The following is an 18,521-nucleotide window of genomic DNA, read 5'->3' on the forward strand; positions in this document are numbered from 1 at the left end:
AAAGGAAAATATTTAAGTACTTATGGGCTTCTAAGGAAAACATGTAACTTTTGATCCTAATGTGATTTCTTCTTGCATAAAGATTTTTTGTTTGTTTGTTTTGGTTTTTCGAGACAGTTTTTCTGTGTAGCTTTGCGCCTTTCCTGGAACTCACTTTGTAGCCCAGGCTGGCCTCGAACTCACAGAGATCCGCCTGGCTCTGCCTCCCAAGTGCTGGGATTAAAGGCGCGCACCACCACCGCCTGGCTCATATAAAGTGGCTCACTACCATCTGTAATGAGATCTGGTGCCCTCTTCTGGCCTGCAGTCATACATGCTGTATAAGTAAATAAATAAATCTTTAAAAAAAAAAAAAAAAAAAAAAAAAGAAAGAAAATTGTTAAAAAAAAAAAGATTTTAATTGTTTTTGGAAAATACGTAACTTGTGGTTGTAAGGTGATTTCTTTCTTACATAGAAGCTTTTGTCTTGGATGGTATAAAGGGGATAAGAGAAAAATAAAGTATGTAACAAGTAGCAGAATAAAAGGAAGAATTAAGCTTTGCCCCTCAGAAAAGGTCTGTGTGTGTGTGTATGTGTGTGTGTGTGTGTGTGTGTGTGTGTGTGTGTGCCCTCTATGACTCCACATCTCTTTTCTAATTTCTCTAACCTGCCAAAAGCCGGATCTTTTGGCACCAGAGGATTTCAATTTCCAGCACTCACATGACGCTAACAACTTTCTGTAACTCCAATTGCAGATCTGAATCCCTCCTCTGGCCCTGTGGGCACTGCACACAAGTAGTACACACAAAAACATGCATACAGGCAAAAAGCACCCGTACACATAAAAGCAAATGAATAAAAAGGGAAAGATGTAGAAACAAAAGAAAAAAGAAAGAAAAGAAAAAGGAGAAGAAGAAGAAAGATGAAGCTACCCTTTTCTGTGTGTTTCAGAAATGTCGGTGACTTAGAAAGCAACATAGCTGCAAAAGACTACAATAGGGGGTGGGAATTTGGGGAAGAAAAGGCAAAGTATCTCATTAAGGTGATTATTCTACCTATCTCTTTAGCATGGCTTAAGGTGAGCCCATGTTCCTAGAGCTGGTCTCTTGGCAAGGTGGTTGACTTTGCCCAACTGGAATATGAGATGTCCATCCAGGCCAGGTATTATATTTTCTTGACCAGAGAGAGTTGTCCCTTAATGGGCCTTTGTTGTCACCCTAACACAAACATTTAAATGAAATGAGTTGTCATTAAAGTAAGACTAGTCATCATCAATTATTTTCTTCTAGTCACATTCAGTTTTATAGTAATGTAGGCAAAATAATAGAGAATTGAATTTTATGTTGGTTTTGTCCAATAAATACTGTAAGTGAAGGTGTATACAAAATGGTGACTTTTACAATGGAGCACAAATCTAACCTAGCAAGAGACCAGTTGTGGCAGGCCTATGGATTTATAGGTACTGTGAGATACAGATTGTGAGAGACAAGACACTGGGGGTGAACTAGAAAGGTAGGACTTGTGGTTAAGTGGAATAGTTGAGCTTATGGAGAGGATACAGTTACAGTGACAGCTCCGGGATATTCTATGGGCATTGGTGGCATAGTAGAGTGGAGGACAAGATCATAGGCAAAGATAAGAAACTATGAGGCCAAGTATGTGAAGAAACAAAACAAAACAAAAACGTTTCTATGACCTTTGAAGTCGGTGAGGACTAACATAAGAGGAGCATTGGTGGAAGTGAATGTCAGCCAGGAGCTAAACCCATCAAGGACTGGGGGAAGAAAGCTGGTGCTAAGAGGGAAGCCCCAAACCATGTGGGAGTGAGGAGCCTACTCTGATAGTATTCGGTGTAAGGAAGTTGAGGAACTGAATCCATTTAACTGCACTATATCTTCTTCTTCCATACTCTTTTGAGAATAACTTAAATTCTAAGTAAGTCTTACTTAGAATCCAAAGCACTTCCAGGACTGGTTCCATCTGAAAGCTCCAGAAGAGAATCTTTTTATTTCTTCAACCTTATAGAGGCTGCTGGCATTTGCTCTCTGGAGGCAGTAACTCTTGTAGCTGTGTGGTCGCTACACGAGTGTGTGGGTTTATGCAGATCCGTGGAATGAAGACACTCGTGTAGCAACCACACAGCTACATTTGGTGCCCAATGTGGGGTGTGAAGAAGGAAAAGGATCCACAGAAGAAGGACAGAGGAGCCAGTCATCTTAGGAACTGGAGGGAGTACTCTCAAGGTAAGAGGACTCCAGGATTGGCAGGGTCATGGGGAATTTAAACTCCCCATCTCAGTAGCAACAAAAAGTACAGTTGCTTAATGCTTGTCAAAATAAAAAGCAGTAACTGCACAATTTTTAAACATAAAAATAGAATGGCTCCTGAGACAGGAAATAATAATAATAAAAAAGACCTTTTTCAACAGAGAAAAGGGAAAGAAAGGAAATAAAAAAAGGAAATCTTCCCAACAGAGAAGAAGGAAGGAAAGGAAATTTCCTGGTCGAAAGGGAAAAAATTTTAATCAAGAAAAAAGGATTTTCCCAGTAAAAAGGGGAAAAATATTGAAACTAGGCCTAAAGATTTTAAGGCCCCGTAAAAGAGAAATAAAGGGAAGAAAAAAGCCTCTTCCCAGTAGTAATAGAGGAAAAAAAGGCTCTTTCTGATATAAATATTTCAGGGTAGCTAAAACTATGAGCTCTTTCAGCCTGGAAGCACAGAGTGGCAGTATCTGAATTACAAAGAGTCAGCAGGTGGGCCTCACTGTTCCTGGCTGAACTAGCAAGCAAGCCCAAAGCTTAAAATTTTGTTGTCTGTTTGCTTAACTTTGTTTTGAATGTTCTTTATTTTTCCCTTAGAGTGGGAATAACTCAATATTAAAGATCCCTTCATGGGAAATGTTTTCTGTTTTTCCCTTATGGTGGGAATAACTCATTATTAGTATAGTCCCTTCATGGGAGAAAGAGGAAGTTTTAAAAGGTCCAACCTCTGGTAAAGAAGGGTTACAGTCAAGACATGGAATGCCAGGTCAACGTTGTTTAAATTTCCAGAGATATTAATCATTCAATGTATAGAGGATGTTCTCTTCTTTTGGTTGTCTAATAAATGTTGGATGAATGTTTGATTTTCATGGTAGATAAACTAAAGGAACAGGATTCATAATTTTCAACTATATATTGGGTTATGCTCTTGTCTGTTGATCATTACTGAAAAATTGGCTCTGCTCTTTAAGTTGCTTTCTAAAAATTCTTGGTTTAATTCTATAAAAATATAACACCTAAAACAGACTGGGTTGTTAGCTTATTAAACAATGTGATTGCTAGGAGAAAAACCCATAGAAAATAATCTCTTACTGATAAAGAGGTTACAAAATTATTTTTCCAGTAAATAAAATACAGATAAATTTTTTGATCCACATTGTTAATAATTGGCGATTTGCATTAATGTGTTACTTGGGATCTACAAAAAAAGGATCCTCTTTTTAAGATTTTATAAAAATACTCTATATTTACCTAAAGAGTAATTACCTGAAATTACTTCTTCAAATCCTATAGAGATTGTATTTAATGCCTTTATAGATGACATATGTAAAAAAGACCATGAAAATAGAAGCTAGTGACATCTTAAACACAAAATGGTGCCTATATGTAGAACTGAAGGCTTTAAAAGTACAAGAAAAAAAGATGTTTTGACAAACAGTTATCAATGATAAATGGCCTAAATTAAGGTAAAATTAAATAAGATTGACATTGAAGGATTGTTAGATTCTGGTGCTGGGTGTATCTATAATTTCACAAGAATCCTGGGATCTCAACTGGCCTCTACAAGAAGTCTCCACTCTATTTGTAGACATTTAAAACTTATCTCAAATAAATCAATGTAGAATGGATTAAATGTATAGAGCCTAAGAACAAATAAAAATGTTAAAGCCTTATATGGCTGATATAGCCATAAATTTATAAAAAAGAGATTTGTTACAACAATGGAGACCTCAAATTAATATTCTTACAATTTCAAAAATAGCTCGTAAATTGATGTTTAAATTGGGATATATTCCTGGAGAGAGCATTGAAAAAAATTACAAGGATAAATAAAGGTTATACAAAGACAAGGTAAAATAAAATTTGGCTATCCAAATTTAGAGTAGGGGACACTGCCAGTAGCCCAACATTATGTCAATATTTTCTAAATCAGCCACTAAAAATTATACATAAATAATTTCCTCAATCTATTATTTGTCATTATATGAATGATATTTCATTGGCTGCTTCTGATACAAATATCTTAGAAAATGTTTAATATAGTACAGAAAAAAATTATCCTGTTGCAGATTACAAATATCTCCTGAAAAAATACAAAGAGGAGATTCTCTTAGCTATTTAGACTATAAATTAAGTAAACTGACAATTCAGCTTTGGAAAGTATAGATTGGGAGAGACAAACTGCTTGCTCTTAATGGTTTTCAAAAATTATTGGATGATATTAACTGGTTGCAGCCTACAATAGGATTGTCTACTCAAAAATTAATTAATTGTTTCAAATTCTACAAGGTGACTCAGATTTAAACAATCCAAGACAGTTTACAGCTGAGGCTAAAAAATAATTATTCTTGGTAGAACATAAATTACAAAATACTTATATGGATAGATTAGACCTTATAAAGAGATGCTTGTTAAACAGAAGGGGGATAGGAGCCCCCCCCCCCAGACAGACCGAATAATAACCTACTAATTTAAAAATTTTTTAAACACTAATGAAACAGGAACAAAATTGAGTTATAAAAAGAGTTGCTGAATTGAGTCAGTCCATGCATTATAAATATTTTAACATCTAAATAGTCCAGGGAAAGTGTTAAATTAGGGTCAAGGTTATGCTTATGTTTCCACAGGAGACCTTTACAACAACTAATCCTTCCACCTGGGGACAGTTTAAGAGTTTATGTGACAAAGGAGAGATGATACTTCACATAAATCACAAATACAAACCGCTAAATGCTACAAACTTATTTCTTGCCATGCTTTCTGTGGTAATGGTACAGGTAAAAGGGATGGATCATGATTATGGGCTTAAATCCCCAATTCTCCAATTAACATAACAGTAAGTTGGGGAGATAAGAATATCCCTGTAATGGTTAATAAATCTTCTTGGCTACCTGGTCCTTATGACAACTGAGGTCCTGCTCAGCCAATGGAGGAGGGTAAAATGATTGACAATTACACTGTTAGAACACAAGGAATTCCTATTTGATTGAGAAATGGAATTCAATGCCTAAAAATTAGCTCTCAAGTATGGCTATCCATAGTCAATATTACCCAAGATTATCATAATAAGTTTTATAGTCTTCATATGTCAGGTTTTAAAGGACAAGAGATTAATGCTACTAGTTCCATAAATCTACTGTTCTATGAGATAAGGGTTACCAACAAGGAATCTGACTGGGTACATTGGCAACAGTGAAAGAGTAAAAAACCTTGAATGCTAATTAATATCTCCAATGGAGACGTCATTAATTGGAGCCCTTATGGCTCACCTCAAGAAAAATATTCTCACTCAGAGTTAAGATGGAAATAGTATAATATAAATGGAACTGTGGAAATCAGTGCTTCTATTAATAAACCTATTCGATGACATGGAGTTGGAATGGCAAATCCTTTCCTACAATTTGGCGATTCAATTCAGACTAACTTGTAGAAATTAGCTTCCACCCTCTTAAGGCATGGGGAAAAAATTATACATTAAGGATAATAAATACACCGGTTTTTAGACTAAATCAAAGCCATCCTATTATGGCATGTATACCATTACCTTACTTGCTATTAAAGGGGCCTGTACAATGACACCAAAATAATTACAGCATCACTTATGAACGGTGTACCCTTCATACCCGTGTTAATTCTAGTATGTTTTTAAATTTGACCTTTGAAAGTTTATATATTCTTAGAACAAGGCCAGCAATCTAGATACCGGTAAAGTTGTCGAGGCCATGGCAAGACTTTCCTGTGATGATCCTGGTACAGAAGCTCGTTAAAAGAATATTAAAAAAAAAAAAAAAACGTCGTATGGCTGGACTGGTGGTTACAGTTATGGGAATCATTGCATTGACAGCTACGGCAGCGACGGCTGGAGTAGTGCTTCATAAAGAAATCCAAACCGCTGAATTCATTAGAGACTGACATAGACATTCAGAAGAACTTTGGACTGAACGAAATAAAATTGATAGTGAGATAGTAAATGAGTTAGCTAAACTAAGACAAGCTATTGTATTGTTAGGTGATCAGTTAGAGATTTTAAAGGAACAGTTAAAATTAAAATGTGATTGGAATGTTTCTTGTTATTGTATCACATCCTTAAGATTTAATGAGCGCGGGGTGGTGGTGGCGCACGCCTTTAATCCCAGCACTCGGGAGGCAGGGGCAGGCGGATCTTTGTGAGTTCGAGGCCAGCCTGGTCTACGGAGCAAGATCCAGGAAAGGCGCAAAGCTACACAGAGAAACCCTGTCTCGAAAAACCGGGAAAAAAAAAAAAAAAAGATTTAATGAGAACAAATATGATTTAAAAAGCTTAAAATACATTTGTTGGCTCACCCTAATTCTTCTCAAATTGGTTTTTGATTTACAAAAAAGTTACCTAATACAACAGAAATGGATATTATGGAAAATCTAACAGATACTATAGCCTCATTCAATCCTACGAATCACTTTAATAGATTTCTTATCCTGACAAGTGTTGCCCTTGTTTTAGCGATAGTAACCTTATTGGCTTTAAAATGTGTTTTGGTATACTTGTGTAAGATTATAAGACAAATAGATAAAAAGAAGGCTATATTTACTGTAAGGCTACATAACCTTCAAGATAGTTAATTTTTTTTATTTTTTTATTGTTTTAAATAAAAGGGGCATCTGTAGTGGCATTCCTGCTGAGCTCCTGGCTTGGCTCCAGTGAGCAGCACCTAGCCCTAATCCTTCCTTTGTTTAGCCACATCTTTTGTTTCTCTTGCCTTTTGTTTCTCTTGTCACCCTATGTGAATCTTGTTTGAGAGTCAAGGATCAGAGAGTCCCCCAAGGATCAAAGGCCTATGCAAAACTTGGTCCAGGAAACCCGGAAAACCGAGGTACCTGAGAAATCAAGTAATTTGCACCTGGCATTTGGTCTCTGGAAACTCCTTTTGGGTTGCTTTGAAGGTACAGAGATTAACTATCTAAACTGTAAAATGGAGTAAATAAATATGCCCAAGGCAAAGGGTTAGTGCTTCAGTCCTTCGAGGCTGGACCCCCCTGCAGCCATAATAGGCTAGATTCATTCTTAAGATGCCTCTGTGTCTTCATTCCACGGATCCCTGTGAACCCACATACTCGTGTAGCGACCACACAGCTAAAAACTCTGATCTCTGTTCTCACTATTCTCCATCTCTGATCTAGCACCTCTTCTTATAAGGATCCTTGGGATTGTCAAACCCATCTTGATAGTCAGGATTACCTCCCCATTTCAACATTCTTGGTTTAATTTAATCAGCAAAGTCTTTCTGCCATACAAAGTACCACAGGTTCTGGAAACAGAATGTGGACATTTTTGTTCACATGCTCTATCTTGTAATCTTTGAATTCTTAATCCTGTTCCCTAAACTTGGCCTTCTACATTTGTTATTTCAATAAGTACCACCATCCATCTCTAATTAGGGGGCTATTTCTTGCTTCCTTCCTTCCTTCCTTCCTTCCTTCCTTCCTTCCTCCCTCCCTCCCTCCCTCCCTCCCTCCCTCCCTCCCTTCCTTCTTTTTCTTCCTTTCCTTTCCTCCTCCTCATTATTAAGAAAGGAACTGAAATCCAGTGCAAACCCTGTTTATTCCATTTCTGGGATCGGATCTTATTAATTGTTCACCCGTCATCAAATCTCACTTGGATGATGGCAAGGCCTGATCTCCCCCATTCATTACTGCAGTCTTAATGTAGGCTGAATAGCATTGACATTATATTTGTGAACAAAATCTTCTGAAAAGAAACTGCATCTGGCTGTGAAAGAAAACTCCTCAAAGGTATCTGTGTTTGCAGAGACTGATTGGCTAATTGTAATTTCAATATTGTAGAGGGATTGCAACGTTGAAGTCCAGAGGTTAATTACCTTATCTTGTTTTGGACTTCTGAAATAGCCATTCTTTGCCCCCTGTGTCAGAACTAACATTTGCGACAATAGATTAAACAAAACAAAACAAACAAAAAACCCAAAGCAAGCAAGCAAACAATAAATAATCTTTTAGAATCTATTAACTTAGCAGGCAACTATCTTCTACCAATCCAAAAGCTAATAAGGGTGCCGTCAGATAGCATCTTGAGCCTACGGGAAAGCACATTAATGTACCCCCTTCTATGATGTACTCACCAATGTATTTTAAACTTGATTTAAGACTTTCTCTGCTCTGTAAAACCATAAAAACTTTGTGGAACTGCTTCCACGTTGGGACATGGAATTGGGGGTAACCTAAATGATTGTTCCAGGGACATGCTCAATCAAAATGACTCCAGAATAAACTCTTATTCCCTTTAAGATGAGAATTGTGGGTTTTGCGTTCATATATGTATAAATTTTATATTTGGTTAGCTCATTGCTTTAATTTTTGTTTCTGTGGCACGTTACATCTGAATTCATCACAAGGAGGTAAGTTCTTACTGTATACTACACAGGGCCTGCAACTACTGGCTCACCCTTGATTAGGCTCCACCCTTGATTAGGCTCCACCCTTTCGATTTCTGAAAGAAAAAAAAGGCGGGGAGGGGTGGTGGTGCGGCAAGGCCGGGTTTTATTCAACCCACGTTCCCATAATGCTTTGTTTTCTTTGGAACCAAAGTTCATACAAAGAGAACATCCTGGAACTGACTTGCTAGGTTTTTAGTTCTGTGCCTGCATCCCTGAAGCGATCTCCCAGGAGAAATTCCACAGAAATCCCAGGAACAAGTCGTAAACAAGACCCCGCCCAACAAGGGGAAGCTGTGGTCAAAACCTTTATTCCGGAACTCAGCGCCATTTCCCGCACCCTGGGCGGGGTTGCCTTCTCTGCTCTGCAGTTCTACAGCGCTTGAGACCCGTGTGAAGAAAATGAAGGTTTCTTGGATCTCAGAGCTTCTGGGCACTGTGGGACGCCTTGTAGCTTTCTGCCGAGGCAGAGTCCAGCTGGCGGTCCTGCTGCTGTCCTTGGCGCCATCTACTTTAGGTGAGCCACAGGGAGGCGCGGGGAGGCAGGGATGTGCCCTGCACTGAAACACGCGGTAAATGGGCGCAGTGCAGACTCCAGCGCTGGTTTGGGGTCCCTTGGGGGTGCTCAGCGCTCCTTTCCCGTGGTTAAGTGCGGAACTCTCAACCCAGATTGTACTCAGCGCTTAGGAACGCTTGGTCTCCCACCTGCTGTCTGTACTGAGTGTAGAGCAAATTGTAGTGAAAGAAAGAGGTGTAGGGGGTCCCAGGGGAGGGGGGACTTTGTGTAAACCTGCGAGACGCAATTTCTAATCCTAGAATTTGGTTGTGAGGAAAGTAAATATGCCTGCGTGTTTCCTCATCTGTGAAATGGAAATACTGAGGTCTTTCGTGATGTTGCTATTTAATTAGTGTCAAGTGTCTAACCCAAGTCCTGCTGCTTAATTTATTTCTATCCTGGAGCCGTTATTCATGCATTTGCTCTGAAGGCCTAGACAAACAAACCGAGGGACTGTATACTTTATTTTTTGCCCCCAAACCTCATCTACTCACTTGAGTTCCCACTTTAAGAAAGATCCTCCCATTCCCACCCTAGGTTAGGATTTGAAGGGCAAAGAAGTCCCAGGGTGCAACGAAATATTTGCAAGTAAAAAAGATTGTAGAACTTACATATTACACTTTAGTGATGGTTAAGCACAAAATAGAGTGTCCATTTTACCCCCTATGGAAGTTCTAAGTTCCCTTCCTTCTTCTTCAGTAAGAACTTTCTTACAGAAAGACTTCCTTGAAGTCTTTTTGCATTGTTTAGACTCATTGACATTTGAAATGACAGTCTTGTGTTTTTGCTCAACTGGAGGTTTAAGCTTTTCCACTAGACCGATTACATATTTTAACTGAACCTAATTTCTGAGAGTAGAGAAAAAACAAAATTTCTGCAAAAAGTTGTGCTTAAATTTTTATCATCCTAGGCACACATAGTAACTAGTCAGATGAAGATATATGATAAAATTCTATTTTTAGAAAAGAAGTATACCAAGAACATTGGGAATCTCCTATCAGTGCTTGGGGATCTTTGTGGCTTTGTCATCTTCTGGCTGAAATGTTGGGGCAGTTTTGCCATACTTATAAACAGGCATAATCGTGTGCAAAGGAAACCAAGATTATCACAGTAACCTTCAACTGTGACTCAAGCCATGGAGTGCTTTAGTTAACAGATTTGAAATAAAGAGAATACCAATAGAATGTTTCCATTGGCCACAGCACTTTGTAATTTAAACAAAGTATGGTGGAGAGCTTCACTTCAAAGGTATGTATACTCATAGAGAAATTGGTTCTGGATTTCCAGTCTCTGCTACTTACAACTGAGGACCTCGGACCCAGCAAGTCAATTAACAAGTATCCACATGTGTGCCTCTGACAGCATTATCAAAATGTATAAAGCAAAAATGGGCAGACTTGTGGGCAGCAATAAATAAACCCATCCTAGAGCTGGAAGCTTCAATACCCCTCCACCAGAAATAGACAGATGTATCAGGCAGAAAAACAGTAAGGACACAGCAGAACTCAGCAACACCAGTATTACTCGCAAGTGTGGAATCCTCTCACAACAGTAGAATATACCTTTATCTCAGGATCATACAGACCATTCATTGAAATAAACCACATTCAAGGTGGTAAATGTACATATAATAAATATACACATAAATGGCACAGTAGTTAAGTCTTACTAGTATACTGTTGGAGTTAGTGGACTCTGGCATGCCCTAAGATACTCCTGTAGGATCATTTCTGTTAACTCTGCTGCATGGAGAAGACAAAGAAAGGGAGTTAGTCTGTTTCCTGTGCTTCATAATACATCTCAGTTTCTCTATTCTCAGATGTGTGATTTATGGTTTATATTATCTAATGTTAGCCAAAATAACCTCACTTAGAAAAGCAACTTCCTACATGTCTTGCACATCAGAAATACTCACTGAAGATGATTATAGTAAGAGTAATTCCAGAAAACAAGATTGCTGCACAGACTACCTCTTTATCTGCCTAAGGAAACACACATACCTAAGTTGTATGTGAAAGACACTCAGAGGAAGAAATGCTGTCAGATAAAAACCAATATCGACAACAACAATCTAGAAAATATCAAGAATACTAGTTGAAATACAGCTTTATATACACTCCTATTAACAGAATCTGTGATAATATCTTGTCACTCAGTGTTAACTAATGATATTAAATCATTATGTCTATTTAAGTATTTAAAATTCTTATTCTAAGAGAGGTGATGGTGACGCACACCTTTAATCTCAGTCCTCAAAGGCTGAGATAGGCGGATCTCTATAAGTTTCAAGCCTGCCTGGTCTGCAGAGTGAGTTCCAGGACAGCCAGGGCTACACAGAGAAACCTCTTGAAAAAAACAAGATAATAGTAGTAATACAATAATAGTAAAAATAATAATAAATAAAATAAAATCTTATTCCATTTGTATGGTATCCTTTTAAGTGTTTATGCATACCACACTTATAAGTTTATTTTTTTAAATTTTGAGCTCTTTATTTTTACTGATAAAATTGCTTAAGCAAAATCTTCACAGAATGTCTTCACTGAAGAGTAAAGTATACACCAGAGTGTAGCTCAGGTTGACAGCTCATACTCTCCAGCAAAGTCATGGAAGTGGTCATGAGTTCACAATTGTGATGACTTAGGATGAATCAGCCAATGACTTAAATAGACCATTTGAAAGTAGGTTATGTCATTCAGGACAAAAAAATACAATAAGATAACAATATACATACATGAGAACAGTTAAAAGTAAGAAGACTCACCATATCAATTGTTAGCAATAAGTAAAGTAGTTAAATTTGTCATGTGCTGTTTACTGGCAGATAAGGCACTACTCTTGGAAAGTGGCTCAGCATTGTAGCAAAAAAATACCTCTCATGTGACTTGGCATTTTACTCCCAGGTTTTTCCTTAAGAGAAATAAAAATCTGTGCCCAACAGACATCTACCTTAGTTTTTATAGCTGAGTGGTTTTTGTTTTGTTTGTTGTTTTTAGATTTTATTTATTTTTATTTTACCTATATTAGTGTGTATTAGTTTGCCTGCATGTATGTCTGTGTACCATAATGCATGCAGTGCCTACAGAGGCCAGAAGAAAGCATTGGATTTCCTGAGATTGGAGTCACAGAAGAATGTGAGCTGCCATGTGGGTGCTGGAAATTGAACCTGGGTCTTCTGGAAAACCAGAAAGAGCTCTTAACTGCTGAACCATCTCTCCAGCTCCTTCACTGCATTATTGGTTATAGGCAGTAAGTGGAAACAACTAAAATGTCCTTCAGTTAAATTATGACATATTTATTTATCTAACTGAATATTTATCAGCCATGAAATACATGTAACCAAGGTGAATCTCAAAGTAATTACACTTTGTAAAGCTAGACCAATGAGAAAACAAAGACTGACATTTGTATGATAATTACAAGTCATTCTAAGAAGTTAAGTCTTTGTACTTAGAAAACGCAGGTTGGAAATACCCAGAGGAAGCAAACAGATGGATTATAAGGACAAAGGAACTTGGAGCATGAGGAAAATGCTTGTCTTTATTTCAGTAAGAGTTTCATCATGCATACATACATATATATCAAGTCATAAATTCACGTGCTTTAAATGCTCATCAACTCTATGCATTATGTCTTAATGGAGGCATAAAAATAACTTGATTGATGAAAGTTTTGACTTTATGACGTGCCTGTTAATGTACCTATCATAGAAAAAGCCATAATTTGAGGGATTGGTAACAGGAGGCAAAGGAAACTAGATGACCTTTCTCTGTTGAAGGTTCATATGTACCTTTTCATTTGGTCTTTTATACAAATTAATATTGTTATTATTACATATAGTATTTGAAATACAACTCCAATAAGTGTAGATAATTAAAAGAAAGAAACATCTCTCTAAGAATAGTTCCAGCAAATTTCTGTATTTCTTTAGACCTCTTTCCAGCCTCTCCCTGGAAGCTTTGCTATGATGATCAGCTTCTCTTGCCTTTTTATTTGTTTGTTTTCTTTTAACTGTATACTGCACTTGGGATTGATTCCCTTGCCTGGGATATCACAGAGGTTTTCATGGGAATTTTTTTTTTTTCACTTAGTACGTTTTTTGATTTGTTTTTCCTGTTATATAGTAGTTCTCAAAGTGATATTAACTTTGAAACTTAAAAATATATGGACTCCAACCAAGACCCTGCAAATGAGGGCTCTTTGGGATGTAGTCTGTCTGGACCCTTGATGGTACTTATTTTGCAGTATATCATTTATTTGCTCATGGCAGCAAAATACATCTACTGCTTGTAATTGGGTGCTAAGCTCTGGGCCAGGTATTTATGTAGAGGAACAAAGGATATTTGGTCTCTTATCTTCACATTATCTCTGATAGCCATTGGAAGAAATCCTATCAAAAGCATGCATATTTAAAAATCAGAAATTATAATAATATTATTGATATAATAGTAAAAAGGATAATGGGTAAAGTAAGAACAGGTGGTTTAATTTTCATATTTCTCAGGAGGTCGGGCAAGTGATATGTAAGCTGAGATGTGGAGGAAGAGTGAAAACTAGAGAGAAATAAAAAGATCCCATCTAGGATGTGTTTAGAGATAGAGAGTGAATGCATGTCTGGAGGAAACAAAGATGTAGGAAGCTGGAGCCTTGTACGAAGTCAAGTTGAAGGTGATGAAACATACATGTGAAAACACAGAACAGAACACCTATGGTTCAGTGGAGTGTGTGGGACAGCCAAAACTATTCTAATATTGAAGAAAAGTTAGGAACATGAGCTTTTTTGAAGTGAATCCTCTACTTTAATATAAAATCCAGAGTTGGTCCCCATTCTAATAACTATTGTCAGTAGAATAAAAAATCAGCCTTAGGAATTCTTACGTTTGTTGATTTATGCTTAGGAACCATGATAAGAATTTATGAGATATAAACAATAAATCCCAGGCTGAATGTGGGATGTGTCATTCAGAGTATCTCTGAAATCGTCAGTTGCAGAGGTGTTCCAGGGCTTTCCTGACAAAATAGGCTCATTTCCTACAAATTTTGACAGAAAATAAACTCTTGGAAATAATTACATATGCCCAATTTAGCTGCATACTGTAATCTGATACTATTTTCTCTTTTATATGAATAACAATTACAACTTACCAGCACTCCTCTGTGTGTGTGTGATACTAGTAAACATTTTACATACATATCCTTTGATACTCTTAGGAAGCCTACTAAGTAAATAATGTCATCTTCTTCAAGAAGATGAAGCAGAGACTCTGACATATTAAGCAGTTTGCCCAAGACATCAAAGCAGGAAATGAAAGGATATTAGGTTCCAAAGTCCAGGTCTCTCTGAATCTATTATTTTCAATACTATGTCTTTCCAGTTTCATCTGATACCTAAACAAATTCCCTGAACTTTATGGTCTTAAACAAAAGAAATGTGTTCTTTTATAGTTAATTCTGGATTCCCAAGTCTGGATCACTATGTTGCTCTGTAGGCCACAGAGGAAAATGAGTTTCCTCACTCTTTCCAGCTTCCAGATGCTGCCTACATCTCATGGCTCATGGCTATTTCCTCTACTTCAAAGCCAGCAGCTTTGCATATTCAAATATCCTTCCATCTTTGCAAACCTCTTACCAAAGGACTACTGTGAATACATTTAGTGTTAATCCAGAAAATCCAGGGTAATTGGCAGATCTTAAAAGGTTTAGTAATACCTACACAGCCACTTTATCATGAAATATCATGCTCACATACTCTAGGGATTAGAACATGGGTATCTTTGGGAAGTAGTTACTTAGTGTATTACTTTTCTAGCCACTATGACAAAATAACTAACATAAACAATTTAAAGGAGAATAAACTTACTATGTTTTCAGAGTGTTCAGTCCATGCTGGTTGTGAAGGCATGGCAAATGGAACCCCTCCATCTGCAGCAGTGGGAGACTATAGCAGGTGGCTTCTTGCTTGGTAGCAGAACAGGAAACAGAGCACTGGCCTGACCCCAAAGTGGATATATCATTGAAAGTCATGCCCTTACTGTCCCACACTTCCAGTTTGGCCCCATATCCCAAAGATTCCACCACCTCCCAAAACAGCCCCAACCACTGCAATCCAAGAGTGACAGTGATGGACATTTACATCCAAACCATAGATAGCAGTTCAGCCACACGAGGGAGTCGATTGCCTTTAGCATCTAGTCTAGTAGCAAGTAACTGACATTCAGCAAACAGCATACATTATCAGTACTGAAGATGGTTAGCAGTAGTTTAAAATACACATCATGTTTAAATTTTTGATAGTAATAGAACAAAGGTTGGAAGTAGATGGAGTCAGCATTTCTGTGATTCTTGTTGGGGAAATTATATTGTTGTTAGTAGATGTTTATATATTGAGATCATGTTATTTTTGAAAGAAAAACAAAAGTGTAATAAAAGTAAGTAACAATAACAAATGTAATCACTAATCAAAACTAAAGAACAAAAACACTAAAGACAAAAACAGTAAGATGGTAGATTTAACCTTAATTTTATTAAATATTAATAATCAGTTCCTATTTAGAGAAGTTGTCATGTGACCAAATATCTGAAACTCTGTGTTAAGGGAGCGTGGGAGCCATGGCAGACTCACAGGAGTACTTTGAAAATGTTTGCTTTCTGTCGCTATGATAAACACAGTAACCAAACGCACTATGGGAGAAAAATAGGTTTATTTGGTTCACAGATTATAGTTCATCACTGAGGGAAGGATGCCAAGGCCAAAACTCAGGGATATCAAGGGATTGGAAGCAGACATCACAAAGGAATGCTACTTACTAGCTTGTTCCCCTACAACACAGGTTCACCTGCCCAGGAACAGCATCACACACAGTGAGCTGGGCCCTCCTAAGTCAATCATTAATTAAGAAAATGTCCCCACAGGCATGTACACAGGCCAGTCTTATAGAGGCAGTTTCTCAATTGAGGTTCCCTTTTCCCAGGTAATTCTAGTGTGTGTCAAGTTGAGAAAGACTCACTAGCATGGGAAGATTTTAAAATTACAATGAAAACAACAATTCTTGATTTCTTTCAGTTACTGTATGCACTATAAGAACTAGTTCAGAGTAGCTTCTGGCTCCAGAGATGGATTATAGTAGGCCAGAGTTTTGTAAACTTGGATTTTAGCAGTTGCTATGAAAAGAGTACCACATGAAAATTAATGTGGAGCAAAAAATGAAATGGGCAGTTTCAGTTTGATTCCAAGTTTTGAGACTTTACATAAGGCCTCAAAAATCTTTGCATAATTGTGATATGGACCTGTATTGTTTAAGCATACTTATTTAATAAATGGAACTGTTATATATTCTTTTAGACTGTCATTAAAAATTGTTGAGACTCTAAAGACATTGTAGCCTAAGTTTGAAAAGTCTGTCATAATGACTCAACAGTAAAACAGTAATACAAACAAAAGGAATAAGACATATTTCAAGACAGGGCAGGTGAACATAAAAGGATGGAAAACACCATGTCAAAACAAACCAATGTAAAGCTTGTTAAATGGCATTATGATAGTAGTGTCTTTTAATAAATATTATGTGTTTATATTTAAAATCATTGATACAGGGTAGGGGAGATAGCAGTTAAAGTACTTGTACAAGGTTGAGAACTCATGTTCAGATCCCAAAAAACTCATGTTGATGCTGGGTGAGTGTGGCAGTCTCTGAAGGTATACAAAGGGGATCACCAGAGTAATTGACCAGCAAGACTAGCCACATCAACAAGGTCTGGGTTTCATTGAAAGACCCTGCTTCAATGAGAAAATTGGAAGAGTTGATAGAGGATGATTTTTCAGCATCATCTCAGGCTTCCATGTGCACGCGCGCGCGCGCACACACGTATATGATCATGCAACCACACAATGCAAAATCATGAATATTTGTATTCACACCAAGTACAGAGACACATTACACACACACACAATCAAATTAGAGATATTTTATTATGATAAAGGTTAATCATTCATGAAATATATGTTTAAATTTGCATGTTCTAATCATACAGTATAAAAAGGTAGGGAGAATGAAAAGAAATCGACAAGTATATAATCAAATAGAATATTTGAACATGACTTTTTAGCAACTAATAGAACAAGCAGACCCACCAAAATGAAGAAATATATAAAATAATTTTAAACTAGCATACATACCAAAGCTGACCATATGCAAAATAAGATGCAATCATTTTAAAAAATAGCTAGAAGTACGTTGCTCAAATTTTTTGTATGCCTTAATCCACCCCTTATACTTGAGTTAATTGAGAGTATGAGAAGGAAAAGAAGTCATAACAAAAATGTAATATTTCTGAAGTTAAATTAAGGTGATTTTTTTCCCAACAGATAATTATTGATTACTTATTATTTGACACTAACTGGTAATTAAGTTAATTCTGGTAAGCCTTAAGGGAAGATAACTGTGTCTAGAAGTGAAATAAAAACATGTATCAGAAAATACATTCAGAAAATGAAATACAGTTTCAGTTTTTGAATGAATAATGAATAAATCTGAAAAAAATTGTTCTTAAAGCAGAGACTTTAATCATAGATGCTAAGTAAAGTTATTTTAAAAGCTTATTATAAAAATAACCATTAAAGAAATCATTCCTTTTACTACTATTATTATTTTCCTTCTTTGATCACATCTATGAAATATATTGGAGAGAAAGAAAAGGTGGACTAGAAGTTCTTCTATTAAAAGTAATGTTGCTGTGGTCTCATTCTCCAGGCCAGTGCACAGACCCACCATGGTTTTCATTTGCCAGCCGTATAAATAAAACTGATGAATCCAGTTTTCCCATTGGAACATCTTTGATGTATGCATGCCGCCCAGGATATTTCAAGAGGCAGTTCTCCATCATCTGCCAACAAAACTCAGACTGGACAAGTGCTGAAGATATGTGTATACGTGAGTAACTGCAGAGGAATGTAGCTAGAGTTTTCCTGCCTGGCCCACAGTCAGGACAAATCTCTCACACCCGCCAGTCCCACAGCTGCTCAGACCCAACCAAGTAAACACAGAGGCTTATATTGCTTACAAACTGTATGGCCATGCCAGGCTTCTTGCTAACTGTTCTTATAGCTTAAATTAATCTATTTCCATAAATCTATACCTTGCCATGTGGTTGTGGCTTACCGGCATCTTCACATGCTGCTTGTCATGGCAGCTGCTGGCAGTCTCTCCCCTTGCCTTCCTGTTCTCTCCTTTCTCCTCTCTGTTAGTCCCGCCTATACTTTCTGCCTGGCCAATGGCTAATCAGTGTTTTATTTATTGACC

The 18,521-nt window shown here is 37.1% G+C and overlaps 1 protein-coding gene across 3 annotated transcripts in view; it reads left to right on the plus strand.

Annotated features, from left to right (window-relative positions):
• The first annotated feature begins 8,775 nt into the window (after positions 1-8,775).
• Positions 8,776-18,521, plus strand: part of LOC131924997 (complement component receptor 1-like protein) — a 51,854-nt gene continuing 42,108 nt past the window's right edge. For 2 of the 3 annotated variants that reach the window (XM_059280225.1, XM_059280227.1), the window contains exons 1-2: positions 8,778-9,183; positions 17,973-18,152. In XM_059280225.1, coding sequence (XP_059136208.1) covers positions 9,069-9,183; positions 17,973-18,152 — 295 coding nt within the window. In that variant the 5' untranslated portion in view covers positions 8,778-9,068. Of the gene's footprint in view, positions 9,184-17,972; positions 18,153-18,521 lie in introns of all 3 variants that reach the window. The other variant, XM_059280226.1, reaches the window with a different exon arrangement.

This window comes from Peromyscus eremicus, chromosome 15, assembly GCF_949786415.1.
Source record: "Peromyscus eremicus chromosome 15, PerEre_H2_v1, whole genome shotgun sequence".
NCBI lineage: Eukaryota > Metazoa > Chordata > Mammalia > Rodentia > Cricetidae > Peromyscus > Peromyscus eremicus.